The sequence below is a fragment of the Nyctibius grandis genome, chromosome 2 (genome assembly GCF_013368605.1).
Source record: "Nyctibius grandis isolate bNycGra1 chromosome 2, bNycGra1.pri, whole genome shotgun sequence".
Taxonomy (NCBI): Eukaryota; Metazoa; Chordata; class Aves; order Nyctibiiformes; family Nyctibiidae; genus Nyctibius; species Nyctibius grandis.
The window spans coordinates 95,355,172-95,376,067 of NC_090659.1; the positions used below are offsets into that span (position 1 = coordinate 95,355,172).

Here is a 20,896-nt window from a genome sequence, read left to right on the forward strand (position 1 = left end):
GAAATGAGGTTTTTGATTCTCTCAACAGTTAGTAGCATCTTAAGCAACTGGGGATTTGGGGATTTTTAATTGTAATTTTCACTTCAGACAATCTTTGATAAATTACTTAGTTTTCCAAAATTAAATTGGCAGTCTTCTACCTTTCAGTGCATCTAGATACAACTTAAATGGAAGTTTACTGCCTGATTCTGTTTTGCCCTGTTGCAAATACGCAAATTGATCAGGGAAAATGCCTAGCCCCTGCAAAGTATTAGCTGAAAACTTAGCTCTTGCTACCACTTTGCTGTGCAGTATGAGCTCTGTCTCTCATCCAGTTTTGCTTAGCGTAGTAAAGCTTAAGTCCTGTGGACTTCAAACAAATCATCGTGAAATGAGAATAATCTGGTTGAAGTCTTCTGGTTTTTATTTATAGATGTTGATGTCTCTAACTACTGGCCAGGACCAGATGCCTCAGAAAGTTCCAGAGTTCAGTGACTCCCCCTAACACTGCTTCCTTCTAATTCCCTGTAAACAAGGATTAGCTTAAAACTTTAAAGCACAAATGTTTGTCTGTTGCATTATCCAGATTCTTTGAAACACTTCTGTTATCCTTGTTTTTATACTTTTGCTGATTTAAAGATATAATAGTAAGTAGCAAATTTTCTGTGCACTGTCTGCTAACCACAGACTGTGTCAATGCTAATGAAACAGATTGGGTTTGCTGTAAATGAGACAAATAAAACTTTGCTTAGCCAAGCTATGAGAACTGAGAATGCAAAAGAGAAGAGACAAAGCAGAAACGAGTAGATCAAAAATGTAAGCATTTCTCAATAATAAAGAACGGGACGGACGCATTTATGTAACACACACTGATTAACACTGTTACATGTGGACACTAACAAGTCTTGAACATTTATCAGTGATGTTAGGTGCAGATGTTAACATTTATCTTTTACTGGTTCTTCTCAGAAAACTTATATTTTTACAAAACAAAGCTCCAAACCATCTCTTTCTTTTTTTTTTTCAAAACCCTACACCCCAGTGATCAGCTTTCTGCTGATCATCTTTCACATGAAGAGAAAGGGGGGAAACATATAAGTACAGTAAGAATTTAAAAAACCTTTTAATAAATAAAGTCCATTTATCTGCTAGAATAAAAACATCAATTCTTAGATCTTTCCAACCTACCTTTCTACAAAAAGCAGTGAAAGCTTATTGAAACCCATAGTTTTTGAATGACAGTGCCACTGAACAGTCTAGTCATCTTTCCAACCTCCCTGTTTCCAGTTGCTTCTAGGGATATTCTGTCATCTTAGTGCATTCAGTGGAGCTGACAGTATCTTGTAGCAGTGGTTAAAGATGAAATGTTTGCTGATTTTACTATCTGCCAGCTGCCTTCTAGAAAAATGAGAGAGTGGCTTGCTCTCTCCCCTGAAAATACACATAGGCCTTAGGAGCATGTCACTGAAAAGGTGGCTGCTTTCTCTCACTACCTTCAGGAGGTGCTGCTACTGCCTGTCCAAGCTGAAATAGTTTGGATCATGTTTATTTGTTTTTTTTAAAATCCCAAACATATAAATTGTTACTGCAACGTATTATGTGATATTTACTTAACTCTGTATGGTTTTCCTCCCTAGTCCTGAAAACCAAGATTTAATAGCCTTTACTACCCAGATCTTTTCTGTTCTTCATTAGGAAAGCGTTACTCTCCGTACATGGAGCAGTTAGATCCGTCTAGATTATCAGTCAGTATTAGCAGATGCTACGGTAGAGAGTTGTGTAGTTGTGGGAAACCTGCAAATTGGAATTTGCTCAAATCTGGTGGAAAATAGATTTTAGAACTTTACTGTTAAGAGCATTGCATTGTGTTACTTGGACAACCTTCAGTGTCTATAGGATGCTTATTTATAAGGATGAGAAGCCTGTTCTGTCATTCATATTAATAACAGAAGAGAATTTAAGGTTAAAAAGAAAATTCTAACATTACTTTTCCTTATAGGTACCACAGAAATATTGTGTCCTTAGTCTGTCACAACAGACTGATGTGATACAGTAGAGAGCTCAACCTAAAGTTTTCAGAACCCTTTATTGGTTACTAGCCAACATAAGTGGTGAGGGAGAAAGTCTTTAGGAAGTCTAAAAGAAGATGGAGATAGAAACGTCTTATGAAAGATGACTACAAAAGAATTAGTTGAAAGTTACATTCTTCACAAGCATGAAATTCTTAAATTGTTTTAAATTGCCGAAGGCTTAAGTCACTATTTTAATTCAGCTTTTATTACTGATGTGTCAGCTGTTCCTATTTAATAATCTTATGCTGTCTGCAATACCAGTTACACAGATCTCTTGCATTTTTCCATTTAATCCACTTTCTAAATATTTATGGGTTTGATTGTGAAAAAAGAGTAGCTCATAGCCTCATTAGCATCGTTATGATGTGAGCAGCAGATTTTGAACACACAATTAATGGAAAAACAACTTGTGCTGCGTTTGTAACTGACATCACCTTAGCTGGACCACAGATGTGCTTCCATCTGGCAATTCCTGTGCTGCTAATGAGTAACAACTCTCAGGTCTTGAAGTGTTCTTTGATCAGTAGCTTTTAGGGACATACAAGTACTGATGTACTAGTCCTACAAACAGGGAAACTCTGGCATAGGTGAGGTGACAAACCCACAAATGCCAGTAAGTCCGTGTCAGAGCCACAACAGAGTTAGCATCTTGAGTCGGTGTCTAGTTTTCCTGTTTACTGGACCACGCTCTGTGGAGCCAACCTAGATATAATGATTTTCCTTGTAATAGAAGACTGTACAGAGATGGGAAAACAGCCACTTTGAAAACTAAAAAGTAAACGTTTTCAATAATAAAATGATACTAGATTTGAATAACTTGATACCTTGAGCCTAGAAAGCTTTTAGTTTGTAAAGAATTTTGTGCTGATCAAACGTTAGAAATATGACTTGAAGTTAAAATAGTGAAAAGTTACTTTTTTTTTATAAGTAGGCTGTAGGTTTGAGTCTTTTTACATAAAAGTATGGATGTGTGTGTGTACACTTGATTATTACCTTTGAATACGTTACTGTCCAAGTAATTTTTAAATTTTTTATACCTCAGGCAACATTTAATCAGTAATCTCATGTTGTCGCATTCCAGATACAAAGCAGTTTCATCTATCTTGTCTGTTTATGGGTTAGGACTTAAACCAGAGTGATGCATATTTGGTATTTGAAGTAATTTCTCACAAGAAGGGAGGGATGAGTGTTATGCCCTACACAGCTGTCTTTCCTCAGGTGAGGGTATGCCAGTGGTCCCCTGCTATTGTTGGGATTAAGGACCGCAGATGTGAGATTGACAGAAACTAATATTGGATGTTTTCAGTTCAGCTCTTTAGTGGAGACTAATAGAGGGAAACCATCTTTCTCAGCCATCTGAAATGTCTTGAATATTAATATCCAATAGAAGGTATTTCTGGTTATAGCATTATTTAGGGCAGACATGTATGTAAATTATAAAGCAAAAGTGGGAAGCACACTTCTTTCTTTTCGTGCCTCTTAATGTACCTAATAAGCGCACAGTATAGAGTAACATAGTATTTAAGAAAAAGTGCAGTAGAATCCAGTTGATTATTTCTTTGCTCTACCTTTTTATTCTCTAATAAAGTGGTTTGGGTTTTTTTCCCCTCCGTGCTTTCTGGCTTATTTGCAACCTGAAGTCATGAGCTGCATCATAGATTCAAGTATACAGTCAGAAGTTGGTTCATTGCAAGCTAGTATATCCTGTCTGGGAATCGGGAGGCTAAATTAATAATGCATTTATAGCAAGGCATATATTTGGAAGCTTTGTTCTCTTAAACCCGAACCTTCTGTTGCCTGACGTTAGATGATCCAGAAGCAGATGCTGCAGCAGCTATTTGTTGATTTAGTTGCTATGGTGACATGATACATTCGTGTACAGCAGGAAGCTCACTGTACGTTGGCTAATTTGATAGGAAGGAAGGCTTGAGGTAGGTATTGCTGACTATATCGTTAATTGATCCTACCTTTCACATCCTGCCTCCACATGCTTTGTGGATGCACAGCTATAGAGGAAGGTAAAGGGAGATGCTCCGATGTGGCGTATAGGTTAAGGTGCCCTGTGAAAAGAAGGGGGAGGCAGTGCTCAACACATCACCGAAGATTACCTCAGTGTTAAGTGAATGGAACAGATTGGAGCAGCCGGAGTGGTGCCTGTTGAATCTTCCTTCATCCTTTGTCACTGTGGTAGCATCAGTTGAATGAGAGAAATAAAAGGATGCGAGCAACAGTAAGTCAAAGTGCTAAGGCTTTTGAAATGGGTTATGAGATAAAGCATGTCACTAATTAACATCTTGATTGGAGCTATTAGTGAAGAAAAACGTAATTGTTCTGAGTACCTGCCCTAATGACAGAGCATAAATGTGGCTCTGCCTGGAAGTTGTGTTGTGTTATATTCGCCCTTTTCCAGAAATATACCCTTTTTAATCTTGTTGCAGATAGACTGTTAAAGATACAGTATACATCTTAAAGGACTTGGCTGTACCCCACCTTTTAACAGGTTTAGTTGAGTGTTTTGAAAATTTTTTGAAGTCAGAATGACTAAAAGCATTAGCTACAGTGTTTTCCCAAATTTGTAAAATGTTCAAAAATGAATTTATCTTTGTCCTTTTGGCTAAAAATACTTCTCATCAGTACTGCTGAGCTAATTTCAGTTGCAGTATTTTTAGACGAATCACTGCTGTCTTTTTTGATGTTGGTGTATATTACTAGTGCATTTAGAAATATGATTTTGGTAAAGTCTCTCCATTATTTGTGATTTTTGCTAACAATCATTTGCTACTGACTCAGCACCTATAACCATAGAATGCTAAATACAGATGTTACCAGATTAATTAAAAAAAAAAAAAAAACAAAAAACCACCAACCCCAACCCTGAAGCTCATGTCTCTTTCCTAGTAAAACATCTCAGAAAAAAATATTGTTTCTGCTAGTATAGAAATGGATTGTGATTTGATTCTCTTTAAATTACGATTTCAGAGGTCCAGGGAAATGTTTTGGAACACTTACTTTACCCTCTTGGTTTCTAGGAAGTTTGTTAGGAGGAAAGAAACAAAACACCCTACAACCCCAAAAAACACACACATCCCCCTAAACCACTCCAGAATGAGACAAAAACAGAACTGTGCTTTTCAGTAGTACTGTTTTGCTCCAATTTGTAATCTATCTTGTTGTATAGGAACAGTCTCTTACTACGTTATTTCATTTAAGTATGCTTTAACCACGGTTGTAATATAACATATGCTTATTTCTTCATATTATATATGATTTTAGCAATGGATAAAATTAATGTAACATATCCTAGCTTTTTTCCTCCTACTTTCTCCTTGCCTTCTTACTTCCCCACATTTTTCAGTATTTTAGTATGCATGCCAGACTATAAATTGGCTTTGCTGCTAAAGGATTACATTTTTTTTTTTGTTATGATATATTTGGTGGCAGATCTATTTAGTGTTCTTGTTACGTATATTCAGGGGCTTTTAACTCAGTTGGAAAATTTGTCCCAGATTTCACTCATTCTGGAAAAATATGTAAATTCACAAAGTGTAGCTAACTTATTTTAGAGGAAGATATCAAGTAACCCATTCAGTTCCTCTCCCCTTCAGTGGGAGGTGGCAAGTGGATGGGGAGAGGGGAGGATTCCAAATATCCCTCTGCACTGAAATTCAATCCAGTTCCTTTGGTTTTCTTGCCTTTGTGGTGGCAGACTGTGCTAGCCTGCGGAGAGACCAGAGTTCTCATGTGGGCTTGTCTTGCAATTTCACACATGACACAAAGTATTTAATGTATTTTGGTTTTTTTAGCCTCAGTCAGGATTAAAAAACTTAACCTTTTTCTTTTCCCCTTCAGAAGGCTGATAGTCCTTGATACTGAAGGATGTGTTTGAGAGCCAAGATCTTTTGGAGAGGCAGAGAGAGGTAGATGTCTATAGATTTTTCATTAACGCAAATACAAAAATATTTCTCTCGCATCCCAGTAACTCTAAAACGATAGTTTCAATCTTTCTGCTAGGACTTTGCTGGTTAGGAGTAATGCAATTTGTTACTTGCTACAACAGATTTGAAAATGAGTCTGTGAATACCAGACTTGTAAACAAAATTTTACTGTAGCTGAATTGAATCTCTTAATGTTTGTGATGGCTTAGAAGAGTTAGAAACTGTATTTTAGTCAGTCCTGTCCTTTTAGAAATGGATATTATTTGAACTGTGGCTGTAAAACGTATAGTACTTAGATCATCCTATGTGGTAAGGATAAGCCAGACTCTCTTCCATAAACCTTCTTCAAATCTGATCTACAAAAATTTCCCCAAATTAGGTAGGTCTTCATATCTTTATGGAGCAGGGTGGAGGAGAAGGTTAGCAACTGTCTTAATTCTGGATTTGTTTTGTTTTGTGCCTTTGTGAAAGAGCATCTAGTGTACTTTTAGACACAATCATTTGTTGTTTGTGTGGATTTTTTTACTTCAGACTAAATATAAACTTCTAGAACCTAAACAATATGTTAAAATATTATGTCTGTATATATGATATATTAGCAATAATATTTTGCATATATGGGTTTTTTAAAATAAAATATCTTTTGCTTTACAGAGTGGGTGTCAGTCTCTTCTCCCAAGTAACAAGCAATAGGACAAGAGCAAATGGCCTGAACTTGTGCCAGGGGAGGTTTAGATTGGATATTAGGAAAAATTTCTTCACCGAAAGGATTGTCAAGCATTTGAACAGGCTGCCCAGGGAAGTGGTGAAGTCACCATCCTTGTAGCTGTGGTGCTTAGGGACATGGTTTAGTGGTAGACTTGGCCATGTTAGATTAACGGTTAGACTTGATGATCTTAAAGGTCCTTTCCAACCAAAATGATTCTATGATCCACTGCATATATGTATTTGATAGTCATGGTGAAGTATTTTTGGGGCACTGTTTTTTGGCTGGCTGTATCATCTCTGTGTGTTGTATTTGGGGAGGCAGCCTTGTTCTTCAGCCTTTGAGTTTTATTCAGAGAGCTGCTTTTGCACATGTATAATGGTGAGCAAAAGAAGAGAAATGTGTCAAACTTGCTGTGAGAGCTTTTATTAAGTTAGTTTTTAGAGCTCATTGACTTATTTCAAGTTTTACTTACTGGCTTTTTTTTTTTTCCTCCATAGGGACAGAAATAGTTTGGACTTCTAATTGTATTTACAGTTTCTGCTCTGGAAGGATGTTGCCTTAAAATAGTGAAGTAATAACATGCTGGTGGATTAGTCCTAAGCTTTTTTGTTTTCCTGCTCTGCCAGTCTTTCACCTCATCTAGGGCTCTTATCAGGATTAATCCTGTTTTGGTGTTGGTACTTCACAATAATGTCCATAGATTTTATTTTGGTCTTGCTTGCTAACCACCTGATGGAGAACAGTCATTAATTGTGCAAGCCTATTTATAGTTTATATTTTTTTTTGTGACTGAGAGCATTGGGAAAACTTTTCCCTGCATATTGTAATGTAAATACGCGTTTGTGATGCCACAAGTCTGATGCTGCCTTTCTTTCCCGTCAGCTAGCTGAAATTATCTTGAAACCTGGCAATCTGCTATTACTTCACTACTTCTGTTAGTAGGATGGAAGTGGAAATGCTTGTAGAAGTGTGGATCTTACTGACAGAATGAGGGGTCATTTGTAATTGTTATTTCAGTGGAGTTAATGGGCTTTTTGGCCTTAATTAATCTGCAAACGAGCATGTCCAAAGCAGGATTAGCTAGCTCTGTATTTTAAATTCCATTCTGTCCCTCACTGTGCGCCAATGAAGTACCTTACCCTGCATATTTGTCTGGCACAAGCAAATTGTTAGGCTGTTTAAGAAAGTATTCTGTATCCATAAAGACAAGGACTAGTAAGATATAAATCAGCTACATTTTGTATCATTGCCATTCTGCCTTTAAAAGACATTGCTGTGACCATATTGGTAGAGCGAAATACCTGTAAGAATCTTATTTTGGCTTCTGCAGCCTCTGCTTTGTGCTGATAAGTTACTTCTAGACCTTTCTGGAGATAAGTGTTAATGTTTGGCCTTAAGTTTTCCCTTTTTTTGCAGCAGCCCTCTGAGTCAAGGTGGCTGCAGCTCTGCCTTGCACAGTTCTCCCTTCTACCTTTTGTTTGTTCGGTGGGTTTTTTTTGTGTTCTTGGTCTTATAATTTGTTTTCTGACTCTAGTTATTTTTATCAAATTCACTTCTTCAGTGTTAGAAATAAGCTGAAGACTTGAAAAAACATCCAGCTCCTTTCCTGGTTCAGTCTGCAGAAACATCCTGTAGTTTCACTTGCAGATAGTGAAGAGCTTACTGAATAGAAATAAGAAACATTGAGCACTCTCCTCTTTCGACATTTGTACTGCCTTTAATTCTTTAGATGCAAAATCAGAATTCTTTCTCATCCTACTCGCACTGATGTAGTAAAGCTAAATCATATACAAGATCTTTCAATGAAATTATTGTTAAATTATCATTACATCTGTTGATAGTGGTATGTCCAAGTCAATGTTGAGTATCTCTGTAGGACGTGATCATACTATTGGGCTACAATAAAATTATGTGTTTTAATTTCGAATTCTTTGAGGAGAAAAATAGTATAAAATAGTCTTATATGGAATTGTTGTATTCTAAGAGTGTATTTAACGTATAAGACCAGCTCAAATTATGATTAAGGTGAAAAATAGATTTTCAGAGCTAATTAAGAGGCTATCCCTTAACTAGTCCTTCAAAAAGGCAAAACATTGTAATGCTTCATCAGGCTGCTGTCGGGCAGTGTTTATATATTAGTAATTTAAGTGTGCTCCAGAATGATCCCAGAGACTGAGGCTAAATGTCATGGAACAAGTCGGTTGTAGTAAACTACCTTCATCCAGAAAGAATGTCTGTGTGCAAACTGCCTGTAAGAGTGGTCTCGGGAGTAGCTTCCAGTATTGTCTGGGAGAAGACTGCTCATTGGCATTGGCCGTTGTTGTGCTCAGGACTACAACAGCATAGTTCATCGTTGCAGGTGACTTTTCCATCACCTGGGAATGTTCCTAAGCAATGCTTACTTATGCTAATAGAGATGTGGTTTTAGGTACCACTGATGTGGTCCGGGGGATCAAGCAGTGCTCCTAAGGAGAGATTAGAAACATCAAGACCCCTCAGTTTGCAGAGACTGGGGACAAGGTGGGGGAGATTTCCAAGGCTTAAAAAATACTGAAGGAGGTGGATAAAATTTACTCAGAACTGTTGTTCAGCAAATTCCACGGCACAGGAACTAGGAGACATTTAACTAGTAGGAGATGATATAAAAATGGCTAAAAAATGAACTTCATGAACTTGCTGCCATAGGAGGTTGTGGAGGCAATTTGAAATGCAAGTGAACTGAAAAGAGTTTAGGCAAACTCATGGACAATGAGGAGATGGACTGCAGAAAGCGGCCTGGCTCGTTTGCTCTCTTTAAGCAGCGTCTCAATTGATATATTAGAGACAAAGTACTGGGCTAGATGGACTGCTGACCCAGACCACGAGGACATTTCTTACATTCTTACTTGGCTTGAGCAGCTGCCTGAGTTTCAACAGCAATTTCAGGAAAAACATATTGAGCTTTCTAATATGTGGCATGATTCAGTTTTATTAGGAAGCTGGTCTTTGCCAATCCGGGCTGTGTATCTTGAACTGACAGTGGATGAGCAGTGAAGTAAATGTTTTAAAGTCGGGGAAAAATGTCAAGTATTCCACGCTAAGAAGGGGGTTTAATGAATACTTTCCTTTTTGCAATGCCTTTCCATGTTTTTAGGATGGATTTTGCTTTTAATATTGTTCTGAGAAGAAACCTCTATAATCCATTCCTATTTAATGAAACTACTACAAAGCTTAGTATATTGTTCATTTGATGTAGGTTTATCTTCTAAAATATCCTTTGTAGAATAAATTAAGTACCATTGCAAAGTATGAGATTTCACTGTTAAAACTCTGACAGTCTTTGGCACCTGATGTTTCGGGTTTTTCAAAGTTTTGCCATATGGGCTGGTCATTTTGTTTTATTTATGCAAGACCTGTTTTTAGGATAAATGTGTAGCTGTGCTCTTGTATTGTCAACTTGTATGCTAATCTCTGGAAAGAGGTTCTGTACTGTTTTTCATCAGGAGCTGTATTGAGGTCATGTGGATCATCATTAAATAACTGTTTAAAGGAAACAATTTATAGTCCCAGTGGAAATTACACAAAACTAGTTGTTGACCTAATACTCCCATTTCTTAATAGCAATGCCTTTACATATTTTGAACATGAGACAAAAATGTCAATCAAAGTTGTGTTAGCATTGAGAAATAACACTTTTAAATTTTATTAGGTTCTGTTATAGTTGCTTATGCTTTAGAAGTGCTTGTAGGAGTCTAGAGCCTGTATCAAGGCCTCTGTGTCTTAAGTTTGCATTATTTTGTTAAGGTTGTGAAGTCCTTAATCAGTGTTTTGTTGATTTCGAAAGAGAAATGGCATTTGAAAAGTGGCTGTGTTAAACATGCCGCCCACTGAGATTGGCACATCACAAATGAGTTTTTTCAGATTATCATCATTATCTTAGAGCAGCAGGCAATGGAAATCTGGATAGAATAATGCATGTTAGCCTTTGGATAGCAGAGCTTTAGATGCTGTGAGTAAAGCAACAGGATTCATCACAAAAAGATTAAGGCATGGAAAGAGAGGCCAAACCATGAGATCTTTCCAAAGCTTTTCGCTTAGTTCCAGCCAACGTGAATGTTTTGTCCAGAGGAGGAAGGAGATTGAGGTCTAGAATATTCAGCGTGAAAGACGAGGGCCTTGGTTTTCATAGGTACTGATGCAGGCTTCATGAAGTAGCATGTTGGACAATGAGATGTGCAAGCCTGTGCAAAGCCACCTAGAATGAGATGAAAGAGCTGTAAATACTAAGAAACCTGTAGATTTTATTTGCCTAACACGTGATGCTGTGAAAGATCCATGTTACCTTTTCCTTTAGAGAAATTTTCTTGAGTCTTTGATTGTGTGCAGCAGACTTCTATTAGGTAAGAGGGAATGCCTGTGAGTGATTGTCTGCCTTTGGTAACAGCTCTTCTGACCAGAAAGGTATCAGTCTGTGTGCATAGCTTTAATTTTTCTTATTTCAAATTGCAGCTACTGAGGTGGTGAGTAAGTGTCAAAAATGTCCTTCTCAAAGCAGTGATTACTCCATGGGGTTCCGCAGTGATAAGGCTGGTCCAGCAACCAGTGCTGGTCACGTTGACACATATTACCCCAACACAAAGACTTTTGAAGCCAGCAGTTCTTGAAACTTCTGAAATTACTTCAGCCCTTATTCAGACTCTCTTGTGGCACACTTGGCAACAAATACAGCCTATCTTGGAACACTTGTAAAATACAAATGTGAATGCACAACATAAAAGCAAGGCTGAAAGTGGGAGCCAATGAAATAAATACACAGTCAGGCATCAAGTAGACTAATAGTCCATTAACAAAAGGGCTCTATTTCCTGTTCCTGGGAACTGAGTATCTAATTAAACTGCATTAAGTCGGCGTGTCTCCCCACCCTTTTGAGTGGAAGTCAGATGTCCTCAGAGATGCTGAATATCTGATGACTTCCTGAGCATCAGAGTGGTGCTGGACTCCATCAGACCTGTTGCTTCATGGCACAGCCACTGCTGAACAGTGGCCCCTCTCACTGTGTTACACCATGGTTGGCGTGCTGAGCCTTTACTTCCTCAGACTAGCTGTGAAGTGAACAACAAAGATTCTCACACAGGAGAAACTGCTGCAAAAGAAAATCAGGAGGCATAGGGCCCGCGTGTTGTGGTTGGGCCAGTACGTGTATTCTCATGCTGAGGTCCATCCTCCCATGGAGCTAGCTGGAGCCTCCCGTTGGAATGTCCTGCAGCAGAGGTCTGGAGGAGGAAATCCAGCAGGTTCCCAGGGCAACATCATTACCCAGGTTACCAGCCTCAGGCACTGACACACAAGAAATGGGATACCAGTCAGCCCTCATTCCCTGCTACTTTAAAAGTAGTAATCAATGGAATTATACCAGCCATTGAGGGCTTTGCAGCTTTTCTGCTTCTCATAGTTCATATGGTGGAGACCAAGAATATTGAGCTGAAAATTGTACAGATTGACATGTCAGCTGCAGCCAGAGTGGCTCCTCCCAGAAGTCAGGGCATACCAAGTCAGCCAAAAGACTTGGGCAAATGTGGTTATCCAACCCACACATAAGAGATGGCAAGATGTTCTCATGCACTCGTGCAAAGCTTTTATTTACTTTTATTTCAGTCTAAATTTCAAGCTGAAACTTTCAATTGTAGCAGAGAGAGGAAAGTAAATCAATGAAATATGTCTTCAAAAAGTTATGCCTGCTTGGGGAGTCTGAAAAAGAAATTGTAAGAACTCATCCACTCATATTTCTCTCCTTGGTCATGTTCTGAAGGTGATAGCCAGTTGTTAAAATGATACCTTCAAACACTTACAATAAACTCTGCCAATACAATATTTTCTGAAGACCTGGAAGTCTCATTTGAAGTTCATGTCTAATATGTAAACTTAGAAACAAGAGGATTATATTACGAATGCTAACTCTTACTGAGTTTTATATTCAGACACTTTAGAAGATCTGGAAAATTTATTAGCATGATAAAATGTAAATAGTGATATAGTTCATCGTTTTTTTTCAAAGAGCCTGAAGCTTCTGGAGACATCTTTCTCCAGTAACAGCACTGTACCACATGAAACAACTTAAAGTAATATTTTTAAAGTGCATGCTCAAAACTGAGCTAAATCAGTATTGAATCACATGGCCCAAGTTTGAAAACGTGGATATCCATCATATCTCATCAAAGTTGCAATTATGTTAGAGTAGAACATTAATTTGTAATGTTGCTCTACCAGAGGGGGACGAATTCACGTGAAGTTCTGCCTTTTCCTCACTCCTTCCTTTCTCTCCGGTATTCATAAAATGAGTAACACTTGTTTCCCATTTTCTTTTTTGGTAAACAAGACCGATTTTTTTTTCTTGTAGCAATTTAACAGAGTAAATTTTTGGCCGTAATTTTGAAGAGTTGTGTGTATAAAGATTTGTCTCTGATTCACACTGGGAGGACATACACTTTAGACACTTGCAAGCGAGACTGAAGAAAGATGTGTCCAGAAAGGAAATTATGAAATGCACCTGCTCTTCTGTTTTTTCCTTTGTTCATAATTTTAGCTAAGTTCTTCATGGTTACAAACTTTTTCTCTCACAGAAAGGCAGGTTTCAAATGAGAATACAGAAGTCTAAAATGGTAACAGGCTTCTGCTTTGGTACATGTCAGACTTCCTCTGTTTATTTTGGCTGATAAATGTGCTTTGCTATCAATTCTGCATTGCATGGGTTTACAAAATTAGCGTAAACAGATTTCCACAAATAAAACTATACATATTGTTTCATGCTGTGCATCTGGTGCACTTACTCTGTCATGGCTTCTAATGTTTTCTCATCAATGAATGTACAAACATGTTTGGATCATGTAAAGAAGGAAATGACACAATATTTCCCTTATGTTGAAAACTGTTTGCCAGGTGGTTATGATGAAAATTCAAACACTGGGAGTTCTAGGCTTCCTTCTGAAACTTTGCGTAATGGTTTGATTAATGTTGAAGTTAATGTAATTTGTTGAAATAATTTAAGCTGTACAAATAGCTTTCCAGTTATACTAAGTGGTCAAGAAAATAAAATTTGTATAGGTACTGTTTTATTCAGTTGTTATTCTCTCCTTGGTTCTTTGAAAAATGTTTGTTTAAAAATTTCTGTACGTGTTCTTGCTCTTAATCTCTTTTTCTCTGTGAGATGAAGGCAGCAAGCAGTGTTGAAGTGAAAAACTATATTTATTAACTAGAAAAAAAAGATGTTTTTTTCCAGTAAGACTTACTTTTTTTTTTTTTTTTTGCACATGCCAGACTTCTGTAATATATTCCTGTGTAATGGTTGTAAACACTTTTTTATTTTTAAGGTTATTCTTGTGCAAGTTAATCCAGGGGAAGCATTTACAATAAGAAGAGAAGATGGACAGTATCAGTGCATTACAGGTAAAGCTGATAAATTTATTTTAACATTTCCTGAGTCTGCATCAGGATAAATAAAAGGCAATTTGTGGTGTTGAAAGGAAAAAACTGACAAATTATTTTAAATACAAGAGCTATTTAAAGACTTAAAAGATTAGGTGCTAAGGATCATTAGATTTAGATTTCACCACCATAAACAAAGTACTTTGTCTTATATTAGATGAAATTAAATTTCGTGGGGAGAGAAAGCGGGGAACATTTTCAGTCTGCAAAGCAAACAGGGGAGTGCTGTGGTAGCAACTTTTGACTAACCTCACTTATTACACAGACCTCAAATTAAAAGCTACAGTTGTTAATTTGATTTGAGTTTATTTTTTTATAATTTGCTGTCATGTGGCCATTGTTTGCCCATCCCAACAGTAGCTGGCTGTTATCCCACTACTAGTTTTTCATTACCTGTAGGGGCCAAATTGTGTCCTTTCTGAGTTCTAGCAAGTGCAGCTTCAAAACACAAATACTTCACCTAAGTGTTGCATCCCCATATGCAATGGTCAGTTTGGATGTTGTTTTATATTCTGAATGAAAATAGCCACCTGTTAAGCCTATTACAGCTGCAAGAAATAAGCAGATATTGCTGCTGTTTAGAATACCACTTCACTGTGTTATAAGAGACAATCCACATATCCAGCTATGGGGTCACTTTTTTCCTTGTTATCTGCTGGGCCAATGAATCCGACCTTCTGTTTTTTTCTGAATGTTGGCCCAGCTTCAACAGATACTGTTCTGGGAAGTTAAAGCAAGTATTTTCCAGCTCCTTTCCCCCCTCTCTCCAGTCTGAGAAGAGACTAAAGGTCTGGTTTCCAGTGTCATAAGCAGGTCCTTTGGCTGCAAAATAACTGATTAAAAGGAGGCCTTGGATTATAATTAAGTGTATATCAACAATTGTTAAAGTTTACATGTCCGTTAGCACCGTTTTTCAAAACTTTGTGCTGGTTGCATAATATTGTTGCTTTCTTTCAGCCACAAATGGATCAGTGTTGCAGCTCATAGTGCTATAGGGCTTATTTGAAACATATCTGTGTAATAATTACTTGGCAATACTGGAGGGGAACATAGTGATTTTTGTCTTGCAATTTAAGTTAAAGAAGAGATGAGATGTATTTTACTGCTATTGCACAAAATACTGAGGAGAGTGGCATGCATTGCATTTTTGATTTTAATTTGATTTATCAGATGGGCTTAGTGAGGGGAGGGCAATGAGTTGACTCTTTCCTTGGATGACCGTCTTGCAAGCAGGAAGTGTGTGATGAACTGCAAAAAATATTGAGATCATATCGTTATACAGTTCTAACCTTCCATGGTACAGCTTTTATCTCTGCCTGGTCCCTCTTGCTTTCTGAGTGGGCAGCTCACTATTGTGATTTGATTCGGCTACTGATTTCTTCATACTTTAAATGTGAAAGTGAGCAAGAGCAGTTATTAGACAATTGATCCTGGCTCTCACTAAGTGTAAGCTCTTTACAACTTTCCTGAAAAGTGGCACTGGCAATCTAGGAACCTACATCCCAAATCAGTTCCACAGCTTTTGCAAACCTCCTGTCATATAGATATTCTCCTTGTCCTTTCCCCTTCCAGGACATGAAAATACAGCTTATAGTTGGTAGTAACACAGAGGGCATAGAGGTTTTTCATATCTGTACAGTCACTAATCTTGGATTAGAATCTGAGTTGCACATGATCTTATAAGTGTTGCTTTTCTGGTCTATTCTTGCCGCTCCTGAGACATTTCTGTGTTTTATGAGCACTATGCCGATGGATCTTTCTACCTTTTGGTTTGTTGGGTCTGTCTGGCTTAAAGAAGAAACTCCCTTAGCAATTGATGCTGTACCTTTTTCATTGTATGTATTGCAACTAATGAGGAGTGTCTACTTTTCCTGTTTTGTGTGTATAGATTTGTATAAAGTGAGCAATTTCAGAGAGTGTACACTGTGGAATGTGATTTCGTATTGGTGGCCCTTTTTGCTCTGCCACAGCTTCTCAAACATAGTTTGCCCTTGACTCAGCTACAATATGGATGACCAGTGTGTAAAATGGGTTACAGCCACAGGAGACTATTGCATTGACTTTAAAGACGGAAAGCTCACATCAGTTCCCTCTTCGCTTCTTCACTGTATGCACTCAGTGATTAGGTCAAATCGATGCTAAAGATGCAGAAATATATAATGAGTATGATTTGAAGGAAACCTTATAAACGTGCAGAGATGCTTATTTTTAAAAGGGCATGAAGAAAACAAAGATGGCTGAGATTCAATGGAGATGCAATCAATGGGAAGTTAATGTAGTCATTGTAATGTTTCTTAAAACTTTTTTCCAATCTCAGTTTTTCCTGTAAATATTTACCAATGTTTATACTCTTTTCTGACTGTATTGACTTAAAAGTCTCTGTGTATTCTGCTTTTTCTGTGATGTGCTATGTAAAAAGAGGTAGCATCACCTAAACTAAAAATGTGTATCTGTGTACTACTTTGCAAAACCACAGCACTCATTGCCCACAGAAAAGCTGTAATTATGTACACCAAATATATTGCATATTGCAATTAATATGTTTGTCTTGTATCACACTCGGAATCCACCTGGATGAAAAGCATTAGTATAAGCAAAGATTTTTCATGAAATGCACTTAATACTTTATTGCAGGCATTCCCTTATCCCTTTCAAAGTTAGGCTTGTAAAGCTTACATGTATAATTCACGACACTTACTTATTTGTGATAGTGGTAAGTGTCCACCAAACAAGCTCCTCTTCATTTCTGATGTTTGCTTTCTAGAATAAAGTGGTTCTGAGAACTTCATTTACTTCATATTTTATGGGATGTTCAATATTCTACAAATAAGAAGAGCTTCAGTTCAATGTTGAACATAGTACAGTTCTTATTAAGGAACAGAAAGTTTTCAAGTACTCTTTTTCGAAGTCTGTATTCTGATTTGTACTTAGCAAAATGGTAGCTAACAAATATGTTGTCTCTTTGGAGTAAGGTCTTACTAAAAGCTTTCCAAGGAAAAAGAGAAATAATTTCAGATGATAAAGGATAGTAAGAATTTGGAATGTTACACATTGACCAAAGATGAAAACGATAAAATGTAAATTCAGGTTCTTGCAAGGCAATTTGCATGGGCATATGTTTAAATTGAAATTATGTAAGTATAATACTAAAATGAAAGAATAGAAGTTGAGAGGTAGCGAGCTGCTCCTGGATGGATCCCCAAGAGAAGTGCAGATACAGTAGTTTGGGTGATTTGGTAAGTCACTGTTCCTTGTATAATCCTAGATCTTTCTTGTGCTTTATTGCTGGTCAGTTCACCTCGAGATTGCACTGTCGGCTGAAGTCAATGTGAATTGTTTATAAATCTAACCATAATGTTAATTATATTTTCTTGCATCATATCCCCGTCCATTGGAAACAATTGAGACGTCCCATCAGTCTTTGTGGTGCTCTTGTCATAGTTATTTTATTTTAAAGAGGACTATCCTTATTTTGGATACTCTATACATAGGGTAAAACTTCTCAACCTGAAAACAAGGAGGGTCAGTGTCTCTCCAGGAGAAAGGAGAAGTGTGAATAAAGTGACTATTTTAGAGCTGTGTCCTTGAATCAATGCAGTAATGAAAACTTAAAGCACCAATTAATGGAGAAGCACACCGTGCTTTTTCTGTGAGCTAAGCTTCTGAAGAAAATGCTGCCTTTGTATGCAGGTCTCTGTACTAACTTACCATCTGTTTGCTGGTATAGCTCTCATAGCTGATCTGTAAAGCTTTGACTGTTTTGAAACTATGATAAGTGAGAAGTGGCTTCTTAATGCGGGCTTCTTCCATGGCAGTTAAGAATAAGTGAAAAGGCTCTTAAGAGATTTCAAACCAGGAAATAATCTTAAGTCTGGCAAAAGAGCAGTGGTGGTTAAGGGACCTTTCCTTCTTGGTGAATGCCATTCCTTTATTTTGATGGAGTTTTGATGACTTAAAATAATTTGTGTATTTTATTCTTGGTGTCTTACATTTATATTTCTGTAAAATAAGAAGTGTGGTTGCTTTATATTTCTGTATTTAGCAATCTTGAATCTTAGTTGCTTTTCTGTTATGTGTATTTTGACTTAAATACAGCTTGAAATGAGCACTTCTGTGTGCCAATGGCCATTTTTCTGATTTTATAAAATATTTTCTTTGGCTGCCTACTGGTTTGTCTGATAGTGATGACTTCTGCCCCCTCTTGATGCAACTTCAATGTAAACCATTTGTCAGTCTCTTACTTTCCAAAGACACTGTGCTTTTCTTGCTAGATAGATAGGAAGAGATCTGTCTGTGTATCTGTGTGTTAGACCAAAATGTTTATTTTCAGAAGAGCTCTTTTAAGTCTGTGAAACTGTTCTCACATATACTCAAGACTTCTGTGGAAACTTTCCTTAAGCCAAAATTTTCTTCTGTTAAAGTGAAATAATCAGCTACTTTACAGTGATTCAGAAAACCAGGTTTGAAATGTATGAATGGGCTTTCTTTGTAGAAGTGAATTACTGCCGATCACTCATTCATGAATTCTTCCTATTGCAGAGTAAATGAATGAAGATGAGTCATCTTGAGCACATTTCATAACAGCCCTAAGTTACAGCTAAAGGCTATTAAATGTTACTTGACATAATAAGAGAGACCATGTTCTATATGTCTCTGTAAAGGAAAATTGCCATTTTCGTAATAAAATAAGAAAATTTATGTAAATTAGAATGAGTCATAAATACTTCACGCTTTGAAATGAAATGAAGTATCAGTATTAAGGTTAGACTCTGGGATAAAAGTTAAGCAATCTTAACCTCAATTTTTTCTCTTTAAAATAAGGAAGAAAATACTTCTGAAAAGTGTTTTCACGGAAGTCAAGAGGAAAAGATCACATGAATTCTGAGACTACAGTAATGGAACACAGACTTAGTTCATTCTAAGATTAACTTCAGCTTTGCAACACCAAACTGGCCCATTACAGAATATTGTGTGAATAAAACCGTTACAGAATCATAGAATGGCTTGGGTTGGAAGGGACCTTCAAAGATCATCTACTCCAACTCCCTACCGTGGGCAGGGACATTTTTTACTAGACCAGGTTGCTCAAAGCCCCATCCAACCTGACCTCGGCTACTTCCAGTGATGGGGCATCCACAACTCCTCTGCGCAACCTGTGCCACTGTCTCACCACCCTCACAGTAAAGAATTTCATCCTAATATCTAATCTAAACCTACCCTCTTTCAGTATAAACCATTGCCCCTTGTCCTGACACAACAGGCCCTGGTAAAAAAGTCTCTTTCTGCCTTTCTTGTAAGCCCCCTTTATATATTGAAAGGCTGCAAGAAGGTCTCCGTGGAGCCCTCTCTTCTCTGGACTGAACAACCCCAACTCTATCAGCCTTTCTCCATAGGAGAGGTGCTCCATCCCTCTGATCATTTTTGTGGCCCTCCTCTGGACCCTCTCCAACAGGTCCATGTCTTTCCTGTGCTGAGGACCCCAGAGCTGGACGCAGTACTCCAGTTGGGATCACATCAGAGTGGGATAGAGGGGCAGAATCACCTTCCTCAACCTGCTGGCCACACTTCTTTTGATGCAGCCCAGGATACAGTTGGCCTTCTGGGCTGCAAGTGCACATTGCCAGCTTGTGTCCAGTTTTTCATCCACCAGTATCCCCAAGTCCTTCTCTGCAGGGCTGCTGTCAATCTGTTATCTGCTGCCAGGTCTCATGTGGTTTTGTTTGTTTTCAGATAGTGTTAGAGCAACAAAGCCAAACATTTTAAAATCCAAATGTGACTGCTATTTAAGTACGTTTGAACCAACAAGAACTGTAGATTTATTTTGTTCTCAGTATCATCTGGTGCTTTGGTGTTGAGTTTTAAATAAACTAATTTATTAATGTTGGAGGTGGTTAAAGACCAGTAATAAATTCTCTACAAGTTGTCACAAACCCCTCAGAAGGGACTTTGCTGGTTGCTGATCGTCATTGGAAGATGATTCTTTCACAAGAAGACCAAAGCTTATTATCAAATCCTAAACCCACTGTGTTAAGTAGAGAAAGTGTGTGCTGTCATTCTGTGGTGATTTTAGAATGTACTAAGATACCTGGCACTGCAGTAGTGATCCCATATATTGTCTTTAAGGGTAACATCACCTCTAGAAATACCGTATCTTGTTTGTTAAATTACTCAGTATCCACCTTAGCACTGAGCAAAGTTTAGGAATAAAAGAACATTTATTTAAATACACAGATCTGTAGTAATGGAGCAAACTAGCAAAACCAATAAAACGCTGTTAACAAGAATTCTCTTCTTGAGCATCTCTAGTCTTCTAAGTAGCTTAAGAGTAATGAACCCTTAAAAGTAAACCCAGATATATATTACAAAGTTTTTAGTGCTCTAGTTTTCCTGCTCCCATTAGGAACAGCTTACAGGAGCCGTCCAGGGAAACTGCTCTGGGTGATCTCTTCTTTCTGCAGCCCAAGAATAAAATAATTCTTCATCCTTGTTTCCATTTACCTGTTTCTCATTTATAAATACTGAAATGTTACATGATGACATGTGTAAGCTTATTTGTTCTCCTTTTCATCTTCAAAGATGCTTTACAGCTTTTCTCCACTGTAGCCTTCTGAAGACACAGATGTAAGGTTTTATACATGAGTTTGTGGTTTTTTTTTTTTTTAAAAAAAAAAAACTAGAAAAAAGAAACTACCCTAAATGGTAAATCATTTCAGTTGTCTTACCCATTCCTTCTGTGTGAG

The 20,896-nt window shown here is 37.5% G+C and overlaps 1 protein-coding gene across 4 annotated transcripts in view; it reads left to right on the plus strand.

Annotated features, from left to right (window-relative positions):
- The window catches only part of FNDC3A (fibronectin type III domain containing 3A), a 139,427-nt gene that overhangs the window by 34,024 nt on the left and 84,507 nt on the right, over positions 1–20,896 (plus strand). For 3 of the 4 annotated variants that reach the window (XM_068419543.1, XM_068419558.1, XM_068419549.1), the window contains exon 3: positions 14,042–14,117. The exons of the other annotated variant lie outside the window; for it this stretch is intronic. In XM_068419543.1, coding sequence (XP_068275644.1) covers positions 14,042–14,117 — 76 coding nt within the window. The remainder of the gene's footprint in view (positions 1–14,041; positions 14,118–20,896) is intronic. 4 annotated transcript variants of the gene reach the window in all.